The 17,018-nt window shown below is 41.5% G+C and overlaps 1 protein-coding gene across 1 annotated transcript in view; it reads right to left on the bottom strand.

Moving 5' to 3' along the window:
- Ttn (titin) overlaps window positions 1-17,018 on the bottom strand; it is a 271,496-nt gene that overhangs the window by 51,400 nt on the left and 203,078 nt on the right. The window contains exons 249-274 of the mRNA XM_051184409.1: window positions 16,658-16,960; window positions 16,278-16,559; window positions 15,866-16,165; window positions 15,472-15,774; window positions 15,068-15,376; window positions 14,679-14,960; window positions 14,294-14,593; window positions 13,917-14,210; window positions 10,858-13,824; window positions 9,903-10,223; window positions 9,518-9,802; window positions 9,119-9,418; window positions 8,523-8,825; window positions 7,523-7,798; window positions 7,112-7,411; window positions 6,681-6,983; window positions 6,124-6,423; window positions 4,779-5,066; window positions 4,088-4,384; window positions 3,697-3,999; window positions 3,297-3,602; window positions 2,050-2,337; window positions 1,654-1,944; window positions 1,280-1,567; window positions 557-1,144; window positions 363-467 (exon numbers count right to left, since the gene is read on the bottom strand). Of these exons, the coding sequence (XP_051040366.1) occupies window positions 363-467; window positions 557-1,144; window positions 1,280-1,567; window positions 1,654-1,944; window positions 2,050-2,337; window positions 3,297-3,602; window positions 3,697-3,999; window positions 4,088-4,384; window positions 4,779-5,066; window positions 6,124-6,423; window positions 6,681-6,983; window positions 7,112-7,411; window positions 7,523-7,798; window positions 8,523-8,825; window positions 9,119-9,418; window positions 9,518-9,802; window positions 9,903-10,223; window positions 10,858-13,824; window positions 13,917-14,210; window positions 14,294-14,593; window positions 14,679-14,960; window positions 15,068-15,376; window positions 15,472-15,774; window positions 15,866-16,165; window positions 16,278-16,559; window positions 16,658-16,960 (10,482 nt within the window). The remainder of the gene's footprint in view (window positions 1-362; window positions 468-556; window positions 1,145-1,279; window positions 1,568-1,653; window positions 1,945-2,049; window positions 2,338-3,296; window positions 3,603-3,696; window positions 4,000-4,087; window positions 4,385-4,778; window positions 5,067-6,123; window positions 6,424-6,680; window positions 6,984-7,111; window positions 7,412-7,522; window positions 7,799-8,522; window positions 8,826-9,118; window positions 9,419-9,517; window positions 9,803-9,902; window positions 10,224-10,857; window positions 13,825-13,916; window positions 14,211-14,293; window positions 14,594-14,678; window positions 14,961-15,067; window positions 15,377-15,471; window positions 15,775-15,865; window positions 16,166-16,277; window positions 16,560-16,657; window positions 16,961-17,018) is intronic.

Raw genomic sequence — 17,018 nt, 5'->3', positions numbered from 1 at the left:
GATAGACATTATAGAAGTTGGTTTACAACACACACACACACTTTAACCAGATTATTTATCTGCAGATAAATTGAAAAGATAACCTTTCTTTGCTATCTGTACTTCTGTCATTTAGGCATGGTGCTATTTTTTTCTTCTTGCAATATACTTAATTAATTTTCTTTTGAAAAACAGTAGCTATTAGCTCTAAAAGTTGTTTTCTTTATGAACTGTTAAATTGGGGGGGGGGCGTTCAATGAAATTAAATGTTAATTGTATATATGTTACTGTATATGCATTACTGGCTATGCAGATAATTTTAAAAGCAAAATATTTGTAAGGAACCCTGATAAAAAGTCAAAGGATAACAGTAAATTAAATACCTGTAATTGGTGAGCCACCGGTTTTTTTGGGATCAGTCCATGTTAGAGATACTGAATCATGTCTGACATCCACAATATTGGGAGGTGGTGGGGCATCAGGTACATCTAGGGAGAGGCAGAGAATGTATGATTTATAAAAAGGAAACTTCACAAAGCCATAATTCACTTTTTAAATTTTGCTTCAACACACTTACCAAATGGATGTTTGGCAACAATTGGCTCTGACTTCAGCCCTTCTCCTACACCGTATTTATTTTCAGCACTGACCCTGAAGGTGTATTCTATACCCTCATGGAGTCTAGTTACTCTAAAGGTGGTTTTCTGGACAGCTGAAGCACATGTCACCCACTTGTTATTCACAGAATCTCTCTTCTCTAGTACATAGTTGGTGATTTCAGAGCCTCCATCATCCTTTGGAGGACCCCACTTCAAGGTCATGGCTTCTGCTGTGACTTCATCAAATTTAATTGGGCCAGTGGGGATGCCAGGCTTGCCAACCACCTTTATCGAGAGAGTCCCTTCCTTGGTGCCAGCAACATTCTTGAGTGTGATTGTGTATTTTCCAGCATCAGATTTTTGGCAATCATATACTACAAGAGTTGTATTAACTGCAGTTGACTCGACACTGACTCTTGTGTCAGTTGCTAGAGGATCTTCCCCCTTCTTCCAAGACACTGATGGTGCTGGCTTGCCCTTTATGGGTATCTTAAGACGGAAGTTGCTATTTTCTTTAGCCAAGTAGCACAAATCAGGTAGATCCTTTAAGTCAAGATCAGGAGCCACTGTTAAAAAAAAAAGTGGAGGCAAATTATATGTACTGAAATTATTAAGACTAGACAATGACCTCATATCACTATGGTTTTAAAAGGCATACCACTGATGATGGGGAAAGTGGAGACGCATAGGGAGATGCTTACCAACATCATCCTTTGCCACGACAACGATTTCACTTGGGGTTCCTTCTCCATTTTCATTTTCAGCACTCACTCTGAAGGTGTATTCCTTCCCTTCCTTCAGATCTTTTGTGGAGTACTGTAGGCTCAGTGATTTCATAACTCGTTGCCACTTATTTTCTTCTGTTAGGAAATCGACCACGTAACCAGTAATTCTGCTTCCACCATCACTGCGAGGCTTCTTCCAGCCAATGGTACAAGATGACTTGGTTACAGCCAGCACCTTCAGGTCAACAACAGGTCCAGGGGTTTCTAAAAGAGGAGAAATGATGAGTCTAAGCCCCAGATAACCAGGGTGGGCTGTAGTTCAACAGGATGGGTCATAGTTCATTGCTCACCAGAAGCTTTGACAGCATCACGTGTTTCACCAGGATCACCAATGCCATACTCATTTTCAGCGAACACTCTGAAGAAGTAGGATTTCCCCTCCTCCAAGTTAGGGACTCGGAAGCTTGTCTTTGAGCACTCAGTTGTCACTGTTGACCAGGATTTCCTCTCTGCATCCCGTTTCTCAACCACATAGTTTATGATGGGGCTCCCACCATCAATAATGGGAGGATCCCAGGTAATATGTGCGGAGTCCTTTGATACTTCCTTAACAGTCACATTGACAGGTGGTCCAGGAGTATCTGGATAACAAGTAGAGGTTAAGTAAGAGATGAACACATTTAAAAAATACACAAACTATAGTTTCAAACAAATGTGATTCTTGTTTTTTTTTTTAATAGACTTACCAAGCACTTTCACTACAATAGTGTACTCCTTTTTCCCACAGCTGTTCTCCAAGGTTAAGATGTATTTTCCAGCATCATATTTGTTCACATTTTCACAGCGCAAGAAGGTGTCAAAGTCAGTTGATTTTATGTCCAATCCAATCCTTTCTCTTAGGTTGACATTTGGTTTAGACCAGGTGATCTTTGGAGGTGGGCGTCCTTTCACTGGCACGTAGAGTCTCATTGTAACTCCAGCACGTAGAATGAGTGTTTTTCTTAACTCAGCATCAAGTTCTCCCTCGGGTGGGACTATTTAATTTGGGGGTGAAGAAAGTTAAAGTCATAAAAATTTAAGCATCACATGTACTTCTGAAGACTGTTCTATCATTCTTAAAATACATTTTCTTTGTAAAACCCGTGTCATGTTTTTCTTTTAAAAAAATCCTTAATAATTTGATACTCTATTGAGTTTTCTCATTTTTCTTTAAAATACTTTATTTTTATTTTTGAATACGCGTTTGTGTGTTATGTCTGCATGTGTGAGTGTAGAGCTCCTGGAACCCAGAAATGGGCATTGGATCCCTGGAGAGGAAGTTACAGACCTGTAAGTTACTTGATGTATACTGCGATCCAAACTCAGATCCTCAAAGCTACTGACTCATCTCTCTGGCCCCCAAGATCTTTCCATTTTTCAGTGCACTTTTGGCAACCAAGTATTCCTTAAAGGACCTGCACTGCTTCTTATGAGCCCTACAGATCTAAGCCTCTGTCTATGCTGAAGGGAGGCTTTCTCCAACCTTGATTCTTCTTTCTTCCATTCAGTGAAGACATCCTGCATATACCCTGGATCTCTTTATTATTTCATTGTAGGAAGAAACTATATAATAGATTAAGTATACTGCAAAGAAAGCTTTTGAAGGTAGGAAGGAGTTATGGTGATGAAATGAATAGAAGAAAGGAAGGGGGCTTATAAGAGCCTTCCAGTTACATACATATAGAAGGCTCGTTTGGATGATTCAATAACCACCAGAGGGATAATAGGCCATGACTTAGAAAGAAAAGCAAGAAGACCTCTTTATTTTTAAAATAAACATCCTTAAACCACCTATCACCTTCATTCCATTTTGCCTGTTAAAAACAGTGAGGTGCCACCTACACCTCCCATACTGTGCTCCTGTAATTTGTAGATATTTCTGCATAAGAGTTGATTCTGTCTCTTAGGATATGATAGGCAGAAAGCCTCATCTATGTCTGTTGGTAGTACTTACTTAGGATGTCCTTGGGGCAGTGTTTATCTGGTACGTCACTGGGGTCACTGTACCCGATCTTATTAACTGCATACACTCGGAACTGATACTCTGTGTTTTCCATCAGGCCAGTCACCTCAAAGCGTGTTTTCTGTAGCTTCTCTGGTAAATTGCACCTCACCCAGTGATCAGAATCAGCTCGCTTTACTTCCACAAGATATCCAATGATGGGGCTACCTCCGTCATAGGCTGGCTTACCCCATGATAGACTCACAGAGCTATGGGTGGTATCGTACATTTTTGGGAAAGCGGGTGGGCCAGGAGGATCTGAGGACAAACGACAACAGAAATTTAGTGACAACTTCCTTTCTGGCTGTTTAATGCTGAATATGGAGCCTAGGACTCTCTCAAGCACACTTACACAGTGGGTCCTGAGCATAAACGGCTTTGGATGCATCACTGGGTTTGCCAGGTCCAGCTTTATTGATGGCGGTAACTCGGAATTCATACTCAGTTCCTTCCTGGAGACCCGTTGCTTTTAATGTTCTTTCTATAACAGGTTTTCTGTTGACTTTAGTCCAGTTAACTGCCTGAGTTTCCCGCTTTTCAACCAAGTATCCAGTGATAGGTGAGCCACCATCATTTGCAGGGGCTTTCCAGCTGACTGTCATGTGATCTTTAGTGACATTGCTAATGACAGGAGGATCACAGCGTCCAGGTGGGTCTATAAAGATGGGATGGATAAATTAGCTTCCTAAGCAAAAAGAAATTATTTAAAAAGGAAAGTGCAAACTTCTGGACGGTGCTCTTACCATACGGGTTTTTAGCAATTGCTGGCTCGGTGAGGATGGGATCGCCCACTCCGTATTTGTTTTCAGCACAAATACGGAACTGATATTCATGGCCCTCTATAAGTTTCTCCACGGTGCAGCTGGTGATAGGTACAGTAGCAGAGACCTGAGCCCAGTTAGGCCTGCTTGTTTCACGCTTGTCAACGATGTAGTTGGTGATTTCTGAGCCTCCATCCTCGAGAGGAGGTTCCCAAGACAACATGGCACGGTCTGCATACATCTTGTTGATTTTGACAGATGCTGGAGGACCTGGTTTATCTGAAAAAAGGAGAACAAAACATGAACTATTTTGCTATACAGGGGAATGAATATAGAGAAAAGATATAGACAGTGGACTACACTCTTTATATTGTCATCAACTTCCTATATGAGCCTGGAAGTCACCTCACTTTTCACAATCCTAGGTAGCTGGAATATGTGATCAAAAACACTATCTGTAATACTATTAACTTTATTCTTAGGAAATACTTTGTTGTGCTTGAGACAGTGCATCTGTAGAAAAGGCTGGTTTAGCATTCCTGGAGTAGGGGAGCATGACCTTGAACTCCTGAACCTCCTGCCTGGGATTATAGGAGTTCATTGGCATGTACAGCTTGTAAACTTATTTACAGCCCAAGTGAAGCATGGGATTGTAATCAAATGCTTTAGTTACCTAGTACTTTAAGCTTAATGGTGGCTGATTTGGAACCACTGGAATTTTCGGCAGTAATGGTATAGTCTCCTGAGTCCTTCCGGTTCACACTGAATAGCTCCAAGGTACACAAGTTCCTCTTCTTTGCCATCTTTATGCCTTCTGTTGGTTTTATCGGTGTGCTATCTTTCTTCCAAGAGACCGTTGGCATTGGTTTACCAAACACAGTAGCGTCCAAGCAGACATTAGTCCCAGCTTTCACAGTAAGCAAAGACTTCATATCGACACTGAGTTCTATCCGGGGAGGAACTGGAAAGAAAGAAGATTGAAGGTCTTAATGTATGCAAAACTGCATTGTGTAATTATTGCTGATAATAGTGACAAATTCATACTTGTTTCATGAATGAGATTTTTATCTTGTTATTTTAACTATGAACGTTTAATACTTGGGATTGAACCCAGGTCTTTCTACATACTAGGCAAGTGCTGTGCCACTGAGCTACACACCTTATTTTTTTATTATTGGGTTTTCGAGACAGTGTTTCTCTGTATTGCCTTGGAGCCTGTCCTGGAACTCACTCTGTAGACCAGGCTGGCCTCAAACTCACAAAGATCTACCTGCCTCTGCCCCACCCCCCTCCCCCACTGCTGGGATTAAAGGTGTGAGCCACCAATGTCCAGCATTTTTATTTTTTGTTTTATTTTATTTAATAATTGTTATATACATTTATGAGCTCAACATTTTTGCAAAGGTATGCACTTGTGTAATGATTCAATCAAGCAAACTCATACAACAGTCACCTCACCTACTCAGTCAGCGTTTATATTGTGTGAGATAAGAACACCTATAGTCTTCTTCTCCTTTAGTAATCTTGAGACCTATTATACATTATTGACTCTGGCACCATGCAGGGTCACCAAAACTGATTCTTCCTGTCAGACTAAAACTTTTGACATTCTTTCCTTCTTATCTCTTTTCCCTCAGCCACTGATTTTTAAGCTACATACTCATTATGAAAGCAAAATGAGTTTAATATAGAAATTTGACAACACTGCAAATTGATCAAAGTAAATTCCCATAATTCCAACATTAGGTTTTCAGCCCTATCATGTTATTATTTCTTTGTCATCATTCTGTGAATATGTATGATTACATTCATACAGTCCTCAGCTGTGTAACCTGCCTTTTTGTTTGGCTTATTAAGATTCTTCATAAGCATGATTTTTATTGCTGAATACAAAGTTAACTCCTTATCATTATCATTTATTTTCCCCTGTCCCATAGGTATGCATTTAGTTTTTTTTCCCCCTTAAGTCAGGAGACATGACTATCATGTAAGTGTTATAATATGCAACAGAATCTTACCATTTTCTGCAAGGATAGTCACTGGGTCGGAAGGCTCAGAAGGGGGGCTGATGTTTACGGCAGTCTTGGCAATTGCTCTAAACTGATACTGAGCATTCTCTTCTAACCCAGTAGCTGTGTACTCTTCCTGTGGAATCTGGTGAGGTGTGGTATTGCACCGAACCCACTTATCACCAGGAAGTTTGCAAGCTTCTACAAAATAGCCAATAATTTTGCTGCCTCCATCATGCTTTGGACGGGCCCAGATAAGGGATGCACTGTTCTTGGTGACATCAACAACTTCAGGTTTCCCTGGGGGATCTAAAGCAAAAAGAAATATTCTCAATGTTGGTCTTACTAGCAGAAGTTTAAACTCACAGCATCACTCCTGTGATGTTCAATAGGATAACAATCATGTCATGTCAACCATCTATCCGGTATCTGCTTTTGAATGCTTACTATACATTTATATGTAGTACATTTCATGGTAAAAGTTAGAGCCTATTCTAGGATAGAAGTGCTGACTTTCAGAAGCAAGATTTAAATGTATCTCTACAATTCAAACAGTGGTCACTTACCTACTGGCATCCTTGCAGTTACATATTCTGTTGGTTTGCTAGGTGGGCTGGATCCAGCTTTGTTTAGAGCATAAATTCTGAATGAATATTCTAGACCTTCTACGAGGCCAGCACAAGGATATTCAGTTGACCGGACAACAGTGTCATTAGCTTTCACCCAGAGCAAACTGTTTCTTTCTTTGCGTTCAATCAGGTAGCCAGTAATGGGGCTTCCTCCATCACTGTCTGGTCTGTCCCATGCGACAAATATGCAGTCTTTGTTGACTTTAGTGACTCTGGCATTTTTTGGCTCGCTAGGAACATCTAAAGATGAAGATAGGGAAATGTCAGTTTCTGCTTTAAAGTAATACCCTACAAAGAATCTCTCTGTCTCTGTCTCTGTCTCACTCACAATACAGCCCACCATCATTACCAACAACAAAAGTACTCACCAAATGGGAACTTAGCAAGCATCTTTGGAGATGTGAGAGGCTCTGAAATGCCAAATCTGTTTTCAGCACGAACCCGGAAGATGTACTCCTGGCCTGGGATCAGCTTTCCAACCCTGCAGGAAGTCTTGGTGACTGACGCTAGAGCTGTGACCCAATCCCCACGGCTTACATCACATTTCTCTACTATGTAATTGGTGATGTTACTGCCTCCATCCTCAAGAGGGATGTGCCAAGACAGGGAGCAAGCATCAGCATCTATATCAGAAATGTCAAATGGAGGCTGGGGGGGCCCAGGAGCATCTGCGTAAACCAAGAGGAAAGAAATGTAAGAACAGAGATTTAATAGTTAAAAAAAAAGCAACCTTTCTGATCTCCATATTTTAATGGCCACTTGTCTCATGTGTAACCTACCCATGACTGTAACTTTGATTTTCTGAGTGTCTGTCCCGGAGCTATTCTCTGCTGTGAGGCTATAGTAACCACTGTCTTTTCTAGTGACATCCTTTATGATCAGAACTGAAGAACTGTCTGCTTTATGGATGGCCAGGTGGCTGGATGTGACGACATCATCATCTCCTTTCTTCCATTTACAGATTGGGTTGGGCTTTCCATACACATGTGCCTCGACTCGGAGTTTCTTCCCGGCTTTAATAGTGATTTGCTCAGGCATGAGGATCTTTGGTGGCACTGAAAGCAAAAACAAAATCCATTTCTTAGGTGTGGAATTTTTCTGGTTTTTCAGATTGTGGGTTGTAGCCCACTAGGTGTTTCAAATTAATGGTTGGATTTCTAACCAATTGAAAGTTTTAAAATAATTTAGTTAGTTAGTTTACATCCTAGGAGCCATTCCCTCTCCCTCTTTGCCTCCCAGTCCCTCCCCCCCATCCCTACTCTGTTTCCATCCCAGAATCCACTCCTCTTCCTTTTCTGGTCTCGTATGAGTATCAACAAAACATGTCACATCAAGTTTGCAGTAAGACCAAGCACCTCCCCATGTATTCAGGTTGGGCAAGGCAACACTAAATGGGGAGTAGGGTCTCCAAAGCCAGTAAAAGAATCAGATACAGCCCCTGTTCCCACTGTTAGGAGTCCCTGTTCCCACTGTTAGGAGTCCCACAAGAGGAACAAGCTACCAGTATTTTAAAAATTCTTAAATGTAATGGAAAAATACATAAGGCTATGTACAGTTTCCTATTTTGTATATAGAACTTAATAACTTATGGAGAAATGTCTGCTAAAACCAGCTTTTTATCATATGGTGTAAAGGAAGCAATGACTACTTACAAAGATAAATACAATTATTTAAATGCAAGTATTTAGTTTAGGAACTCTGCAGAAAAGCCAGATACGAGGAATACATATTCATGCATGTAGAACGTTCATACACAGAAAATGAAAACAAACTACTTACACAGCTGTTCTTTGGCTTCATAGACACCTTCAGCCTCTCTTGGCAGGCTGACTCCAACAGCATTTCTAGCTGCAACTCTAAATTTATATTTCTTTCCTTCCTTTAGGCCAGTGACAATAAGGCTGAGGTCTTTGACCACTGAGTACTCTGTCCAGCGATCTGCAGGCTGGTCTTCCTCTCTGTAACTAATGATATAGCCATCAATTTTAGCACCCCCATCACGTAGAGGAGGTAACCAGGCCAGTGTAGCACTGTTCTTTGTCATTTCTGTCACTTCAAGTTTTCTTGGAGGATCTGGTTCACCTACAAAGAGAATATAAATTCAGAAAATTATGTAACTTTATAATTCCCTTTGTTAATATATGTAAGAGTTTCAGTATGACTTTTGTACCAAAGTGTATGTGATATGTAGTCCAACATCTTGAAAATACAGTATAACATGAAGCTATTAACACAATTTTTATCCAAGAGAGTTAGATATGTACTGCAACATTAGGGTTTCAAGTCCCTTCTAGTACATTATAATTATATTAACCTCTTAACCTTGATAAACTAGAGGACCAGAGTCAAAAGGAGAAAGAAAGGAGATTTCTTACTGAGAGGATCTGATGCAAGCACAGGCTTGGGGATATCTGTTGGGACCCCAGGTCCATATTCATTGACAGCAGTTACTCGGAAGAAATATTCATTCCCAGGGACAAGATTTGTTACGTTGAAGCTCGTCTTCTTCACTTCAGGTGTAACCGTAGACCACGTTTTTCTTTCTGCCTCACGTTTCTCCACAATATAATGTGTCACTTGGCTCCCGCCGTCATTTTCAGGAGGGGCCCAGGAAACATGGCATGATGTTTTAGTGACATCCGAAACTTTTAAATCAGACACAGGTCCAGGTGTATCTGTAAAGAGCCACAGACTCAGAACACATGCCTCACCATCATTCTTATTAACTCATTTGTTTTTGGAGCAGGAAAAGCATAAGCTTTTGGATAACGCACCTAGTACTTTCACATTCACAAAAACAGCCTTTTCTCCTGCTGGGTTCACAAGGGTCAAGGAGTATTTTCCTGAGTCATCACGGGTAGAATTCGGAATGACAAGGAAGGCCATGGTGTCAACTAGATCAACTTGTCCTTTTCTGACCACATTATCAATACCCACTTTGCGCCATGTGACTTTGGGGGCAGGCCGTCCTCTCACTATTGCAAACAGTCGAATAGGGCAGCCTGCTCTCACTACGACCAATTTTCTCATGCTGGCATCCAAGTCAATCTCTGGAGGCTCTGCAGATGACATCAAAGTCATTAGTTGACTCTTCAGACATGAGGGAACCCCCACAAGAATGGATGTGGGTGGGTATCCACCATTAAAGAAAAGCCTCACCTAGGATTTCTTTAGGTTTGATGGCTTCCTTTAGTTCTGCAGGACGCCCAATGCCAACCTGATTTTGGGCACACACTCTGAACTCATACTCCTGGTTTTCATCCAAACTGGTGACTGTGAACTCCATACGGACAAGCTGGGCAGCAGCATTGCACCTTTTCCAACCCTCGTCGGGTGAGGCATCTGCTATTTTGGGTCTCATTTCTACAACATATCCAATTATTGGTGCGCCTCCATCATAGACTGGTTTTCCCCATGCCAGAGTTATGGAATTTTTGGTTGTATCAACCACTTTGAAATTGGTTGGTGGACCAGGTGGTTCTGAAAATAAATTATATAAAAAATGTACACACAATTAATTATCACTAATAATTCGATTCTTTTCTCTGTGTTTACTGTATATGTGTGCTCATGTTTGAGTGTGTGCACATATGAGTTCATGAATGTTTAGGCCAGAGGTCAACTTTTTCTATTGTTCTCCACCTTATTGATTGATACAGGGCCTCACACTGTAACTATTGCTTACCAGTTGGCTAGACTGGCTGGCCAGTGAACTCCAGGGATCTGCCTATCTATGCCTCCCCTCTTAGCCCTGGGGTTATAGATGTGTGCTGTCATGCCTGGCTTTGTACATGAGTGCTGGTGATTTGAATTTAGGCTCATGTGGGGGCACTTTACCCACTAAACCATTTCTCCAGCCTCACAATATTTTGATGTATAATTTAATAGTTAATTTTCAATCCAAACAATGACATTTTAATTTCTTAATTCCCAATATGTCATTATTTTCCTTCCTAAAAGTTAGAATGCATATATTTTGGTGATATGATACAAGGTCTATTTGGAGAAATATTAGCTAAAATGCTGTTTTAAAAGTATGGAGCTACTTGTTAGTGAGATACTTGTACGTTAAATTTTAAGAACTGGCTTGATATAAGAAAAAGGAGCATCTTACCTATGGGATCTTTTGCCACCACTGGTCTTGATGGTAAGCTTGGTTCTCCAATGCCAACTTCATTTTCTGCTTTGACACGGAACTGATATTCATGTCCTGGGAGGAGATTTTGCACTTTCATGCGTCTCTCAGGGATGGCACTCTTGTTAACAGGGACCCAGCGGACTGCATGTTTTTCTTTTCTTTCCAAATAGTATCCTGTGATGGACTTCCCACCATCGTATTCAGGGGCATTCCAAACCACAGTCATCTCTTCTTTACTTACTTTAGTGACTTCTGGAGGATCAGGGCGACCAGGTCTGTCATACTTGGTTTTTGCTATGACTGGTTTACTTTCTGTTGGAGGTCCTGTGCCTATTTTGTTTTCTGCACGGACTCTGAAAATATATTCATTTCCTTCTATGAGACGAGTCACTGTAGCATTGGGTATCAAGACATTAGCAGAATAGGTAGACCATACCATTCTCTTGCTCTCACATTTTTCTAAAATATAATTTTGAATTTCACAGCCACCATCGTCTTCTGGTGGATCCCAGCGGATAGTACACCTATCACTGGACACATCAGTGATTTTCAGGTTTCTTACAGGCCCAGGCTTGTCTAAAACATTGACAGTAGCATAGGCCACAAAACTGCCAGCTGGGTTGGTTGCTGTAACTACATATTTACCACCATCACTTCGTTTTGCTTTGGTAAGAGAGAATTTTGATGACTCAGCACTGGTATCAATCTTGACTCTTGGTGATCTTGTAAGATCTGTAGCGTCTTTGTCTTTGGTCCAGGCAACTTCTGGGAATGGTTTGCCTCTCACTCCTGCTTCGAGTCTAATGGTGTCCCCTGCTTTGACGGTTAGCACCCCACTTAATTTTAGATCAAGTACTGGCTTCTGTAAGTCTTCCTTCACAACAACTTCCTCTGTCCTTACCCAATCACTTTCTCCACCTTCATTCTTGGTTTGTACTCTGAACTCATAAATCTGGTTTTCAACACACTTGTCAACCATGTAGTGGGTTTCCTTAATACTTCCTTTGTGTACTCTTTCCCAGTCAGTAGAACCCTTCAGTCTCCTTTCAACATGGTATGATAGATTTGGGCTGCCACCATCATAATCAGGCCGTCGCCACTTTAGATAGACAAATGTCTTTCCTTTATCTGCAATATGAAGGTTTTCAGGCTCACCTGGCCTGTCAATGGGGTTGATGGCCAAAATTGGAGTTTTTGTTTCAATGGTTGGCCCAACACCTACTTTATTCTCTGCACAAACACGGAAGTAGTATTCATTGTTGGCTAACAAGTTGGCCTTGATTAGTCTCTTGGTGACATCTGAGGCAACAATTGACCAGCCTTTCTGATTTGGTTTACGGTATTCTACTATGAAATTTGTAATTTCTGAGCCACCATTATCTAGTGGGTTTTCCCATGAAATTGTGCAGTTTTCCTTGGTTACATTGCTAACCTTCAGATTCTGGCAAGGCCCAGGTCTGTCAAGGACATTAACAATAGCTGAGCCTTGGGCATGTCCACTGCTGTTCTTAGCAGAGATGATATATTTGCCATGGTCGGCTCTGATAGCTTCTTTAATTTGTAGCTCAACACGAGGTAGATCATGAATTAGGTCAACCCGCTTATCTTTGACCAGTACTTTGCCTTCCTTTGACCAAGTTATGTCTGGCTCAGGTCTGCCTTTGACTCGAGCAAGAATTCGGATAGTTTGACCCACCCGAACAGTAATGACGTCGCGGCATGTAACATCAAGTTCTACTTCTGGAGGATGAAGGATGTCTTTTGCAATCACAGATTCTGCTAGTTCTCTCGGCTCTCCTTCACCCACAATATTAGCTGCCTTTATGCGGAATCTGTACTCATTTCCTTCGATCAAGCCAGGTACCCTGAAGGCACACTGCCTGATGAGCTCATCTTTATTAATCCTATCCCACTGTGCTGTGCCAGGTTTCTGACATTCTACTACATATCCGAGAATGGGGCTGCCACCATCACTAAGGGGCTTTGTCCACACCAAGTCCGCAGATTCTTTGCTCTTGTCTTTCAGCTTAGGATTTATGGGTGGCCCTGGTGGTTTGATAGGCCGGCAAGCTTTTATTGGGTCAGAACTTGGGGATGGATTGCTTAGTCCAGCAAGATTTTCAGCAAAAACTCTAAATTCATATGTATTTCCATCATAGAGTCCAGTCACCCTGAACTTCAGGTCAGCAATAGGTGTTTTGTTGACCCTCACCCATTTGCCAGTTATTTCTCGGCGTTCTACATAATAGCCAGTTATTGGACTGCCACCATCAGATTTTGGCAGTGTCCAAGACACTGTTGCAGCGTTCTCAGTAATGTCAGTTACCACTGGTTTACCAGGAGGAGATGGAGGACTGAATTTGTGTTTCGCCACAGTAGGTATGGAGTCAAGGGGTGGACCGACACCCATCTTGTTCTCTGCTTTGACTCTGAAAATGTATTCACAGCCTTTTTGGAGATGTGGGACCTTCAGCTTCAGCTTACTGCTTCCTGCAGAGACAACACCCCATGTGCCTTTTCTTGTGTCTTGTTTCTCAACAATGTAATTTATCACTGGGCTTCCTCCATCATCCTTAGGTGGTTGCCATGAAATAGTCATGTATTCAGGGGTGACGTCCAGAATATTAATAGGACCCGTTGGTGGACCAGGGACATCGAGAACAGTAAGATGGACAGCTACTGTTTTGGTACCAGCTGCATTGGAAACTGTGAGTTGATATTCCCCAGTATCCTTCCTTAAGCAGTTCTTAATGGTAAGCACTGATGAGAAGCTGTCAGTCTCAACTGTGTAGTGGTCATCTGGTTTAATCTCAATCCCATCAGTTGTCCACTTTGCAGTAGGAACAGGTACACCTCTTATGATGGCAGGGAATCTTACTGTGGTGCCAGCCTTTACAACGAGCCCTTCAATTAATTTCACATCTAGTTCTATAGATGGAGGCACTAGAAAGTAAACAAGAGGCCATTAGATTTGAATGATCATAGTATGAATAATTTAAAGAAGATAAAATAATTAATGCTGATTTGAAAGTCACCTAGTTTCTCTTGGCATTCTATTGGGATAGTTGTATCAGGGAGACCAAGACCTATGATATTTTCAGCTTTTACTCGGAATCTATAGGTCTTTCCTTGTTGTAAGCCCGTAACAACACACTCTAAGTTTTTCACAGTCTTGAACTTGATCCAGTCCTGGGCACCTTCTTCTTGATATTCCACCAAATATCCCGTGATTGGAGAGCCACCATCACGATCTGGTTTATTCCAAACAAGAGAGACCTCAGTCTTGTCGACATCTATGTGGTGTAGGTCCTTGGGTGGCCCTGGGGGATCTTTGGAAGAAAATTTAGGATGAATAAGCAATAATCCCAAATCTAGTCAAACAATAATTCTGTATTTAGAGAGAGTAACTCACGGAGAGGATCCAGAGCCTTGATGGGCTTAGGTGTTTCAACAAAAGGACCACGTCCATATTGGTTCTCAGCAGCTACTCGGAAGAGGTACTGATTGCCTTCATTCAGGTGTTTAGCCATATGGCTCTTCTTCTTTGATGTGGTTGAAAGAGGGGACCACTGGGCAGTGGCAACATCTTTCCTCTCAACCACATAATTGGTCACAATAGACCCACCATCATCCAGGGGTTCCTTCCAAGTAAGGTAACAAGAATCTTTTCTAATTTCACTGACTTCCAGATCTCTAGGTGGCCCAGGTTTATCTGAAAAGTATTAAATAACAGATAAGTAATGAGAGAAAATATGCATTTGAGTTTTTTAAATTGGCATGAATATTAAAATGCATACCTAAGACCAGTACTTTTACTGAGACAGTTTTTGAACCAGCTGGATTCTCCACAGTTAGAGAATAAATTCCACCATCTTCATGGGCAGCATTCCTAATTTCAAGCTTGCTTCCAACTGGAGTAATATCAATTTGTGCTTTTGTTGGAGCCTCTCTGTCTCCTTTTTTCCAGGTTACTTTAGGGAATGGCACTCCTTTGATGATGGCACTAAGTCTTAGGGTGTCACCAACCTTAATGTGCTGTTCTCTTGCCATGTTGGCATCAAGGATCAACTCAGGAGGTTCTAAAATAAAGAAAAATGCCTTCAGATTGGATTCATTAGTGCATACTATTATAGAGCATATACAACAGGTACCCATTTTTTCACAATTGCAGACACATCTCACTCACCAAGTCGGTCCTTTACTAGAACTGGTTCAGGAACGTGGGCTGGGTCTGATTCTCCAGCCTCATTGACTGCCAGCACTCGGAACTTATAGGTCTGACCATCCCTGAGACCAGTGACTTTATATTTAGTTTCAGGGCATGACTCAGGAGTGTGATTGGCTCGTCTCCACTCTTCATCTCCAACTTTCTGGTACTCCACAATATATCCCAGTATCTTGCTCCCACCATCATGGCGTGGTGGCTGCCAAGTTAGATCAACTGAATTACAAGTTGTGTCTATTGCCTCAGGGTTAATAGGTGGGCTTGGTTTAGCTACACAATAAAAGAAAAATTGAAGGTAAGTTAAAATATAGCTGAGAAAGCTTGGATAATTTGAAAACATATGAATGTCTGTTTTAATACTGTACCAATTGGATTTCTAGCAAAGACTGGTTTGGATGGTGGACTTGGATCTCCAATACCAATTTCATTTTCTGCAGAAACCCGGAATTCATACTGGCATCCTTCTAGAAGATCAGGAACCCTAAACTTAGTATATGGATGGATAGGCTCTTTGGTAACTCTAGCCCATCGTTTAGACATAGTTTCCCTCTTTTCCAGGATGTAGTTTGTGATGGGCTTTCCTCCATCATTTGGCTTGTTCCAGGTTACTAATGCAGAGTCTTTGGTGACCTCTGTGACAATTGGCTGCTCAGGGGCATCAGGAACTCCTGTAACAGATGTTAGCAAAATGTGTTAAAAGTTTAAACCTCCCTATTAACTCTGTCAAGCCTTGGGTCCTCCCCGCACCATATTACATACTGAAACGATCTTTGGCTTTCATCGAGTCCGACACCAGAGGGTCACTTATTCCATACAGATTTTCAGCATGAATCCGGAAGATGTAATCTTTTCCTTCAAGCAGTTTCGGGACTTTGCATGTTGTTTTAGCACTGGCAGATGTCACGGGCATCCAAATGTCTTTACCCAGTTCCTTCTTCTCAATAATATAATTGGTAATTTCGCTTCCTCCATCATCTAGAGGTGGCTTCCAAGAAATAACCATGTATTCTTTGGTGACCTCATCAAAAATGACAGGGCCTACTGGTGGTCCAGGACGGTCTATAGAAAAAAAAAAAAAAAGAAAAGAAATTATAGCACAAAACATTATTATCACTTCTGGTTCTAAAAAGAAAAGGTGCCTATTATTCTTGATAAGATAAATAAAACTTACCAACAACATTGACTTGACAGAAACCTTTCCTGGAGCCTGTACTGTTCTCCACAACTACACAATATTTTCCAGAATCTGAGCGTTTGGACTTGGTCTTCTCCAGAGCAAGTGTTGTGGGAGTAGTCTTTATGTGTGTGCGGTCGTCTTCCAGCACATCAGCTTCATCTTTGAACCAATCAACCTTAGGCTTTGGTTTGCCTGAGTAACGGCCTGTGAGGGCAAAAGCTTCACCAACTCGGACCGTAAGCTTATCTCGGAAGTCAAGGTCAAGTGTTGGGGGAGCTACAATGTAGAATTATAGACAGGGTCATTTTTGCTATCCTATGATAAGGCTATAGATAATAGATGTTTTCAAAGTATAAACTGTAACAGACACATACCAAGCTCATCTTTGCAAGTGATTGGCTTGGTGCAAAATGACGGCTTGCCTTGTCCAACAATATTGACAGCACTGACACGGTACTCATAGGTATCCCCTTCTTTTAAGCCTTTCACGGTGTATTTTCTGCTAAGCAGGTTGTCATTTGTCACCTTGTGGAACTTCTCAGTGCCAATGAGGCGGCTTTCCAGGACATAGTTAATAATTTCCGACCCACCATCGTACTTGGGAGGGTTCCAAGTTAAAGACACAGTATTTTTAGTGACTTCCTTGACCTCTAGGTCTTCAGGTCTTTCTGGTACGGCTGTAAATATTAGGAGAAGGAAAAGAGTGTCATAATGAGAATGCAGAAGAGAAGCATA

This window comes from Phodopus roborovskii, unplaced genomic scaffold, assembly GCF_943737965.1.
Source record: "Phodopus roborovskii unplaced genomic scaffold, PHOROB, whole genome shotgun sequence".
In the NCBI taxonomy this organism is placed as follows: Eukaryota; Metazoa; Chordata; class Mammalia; order Rodentia; family Cricetidae; genus Phodopus; species Phodopus roborovskii.
This window is presented reverse-complemented; position numbering and strand designations above follow the sequence as displayed.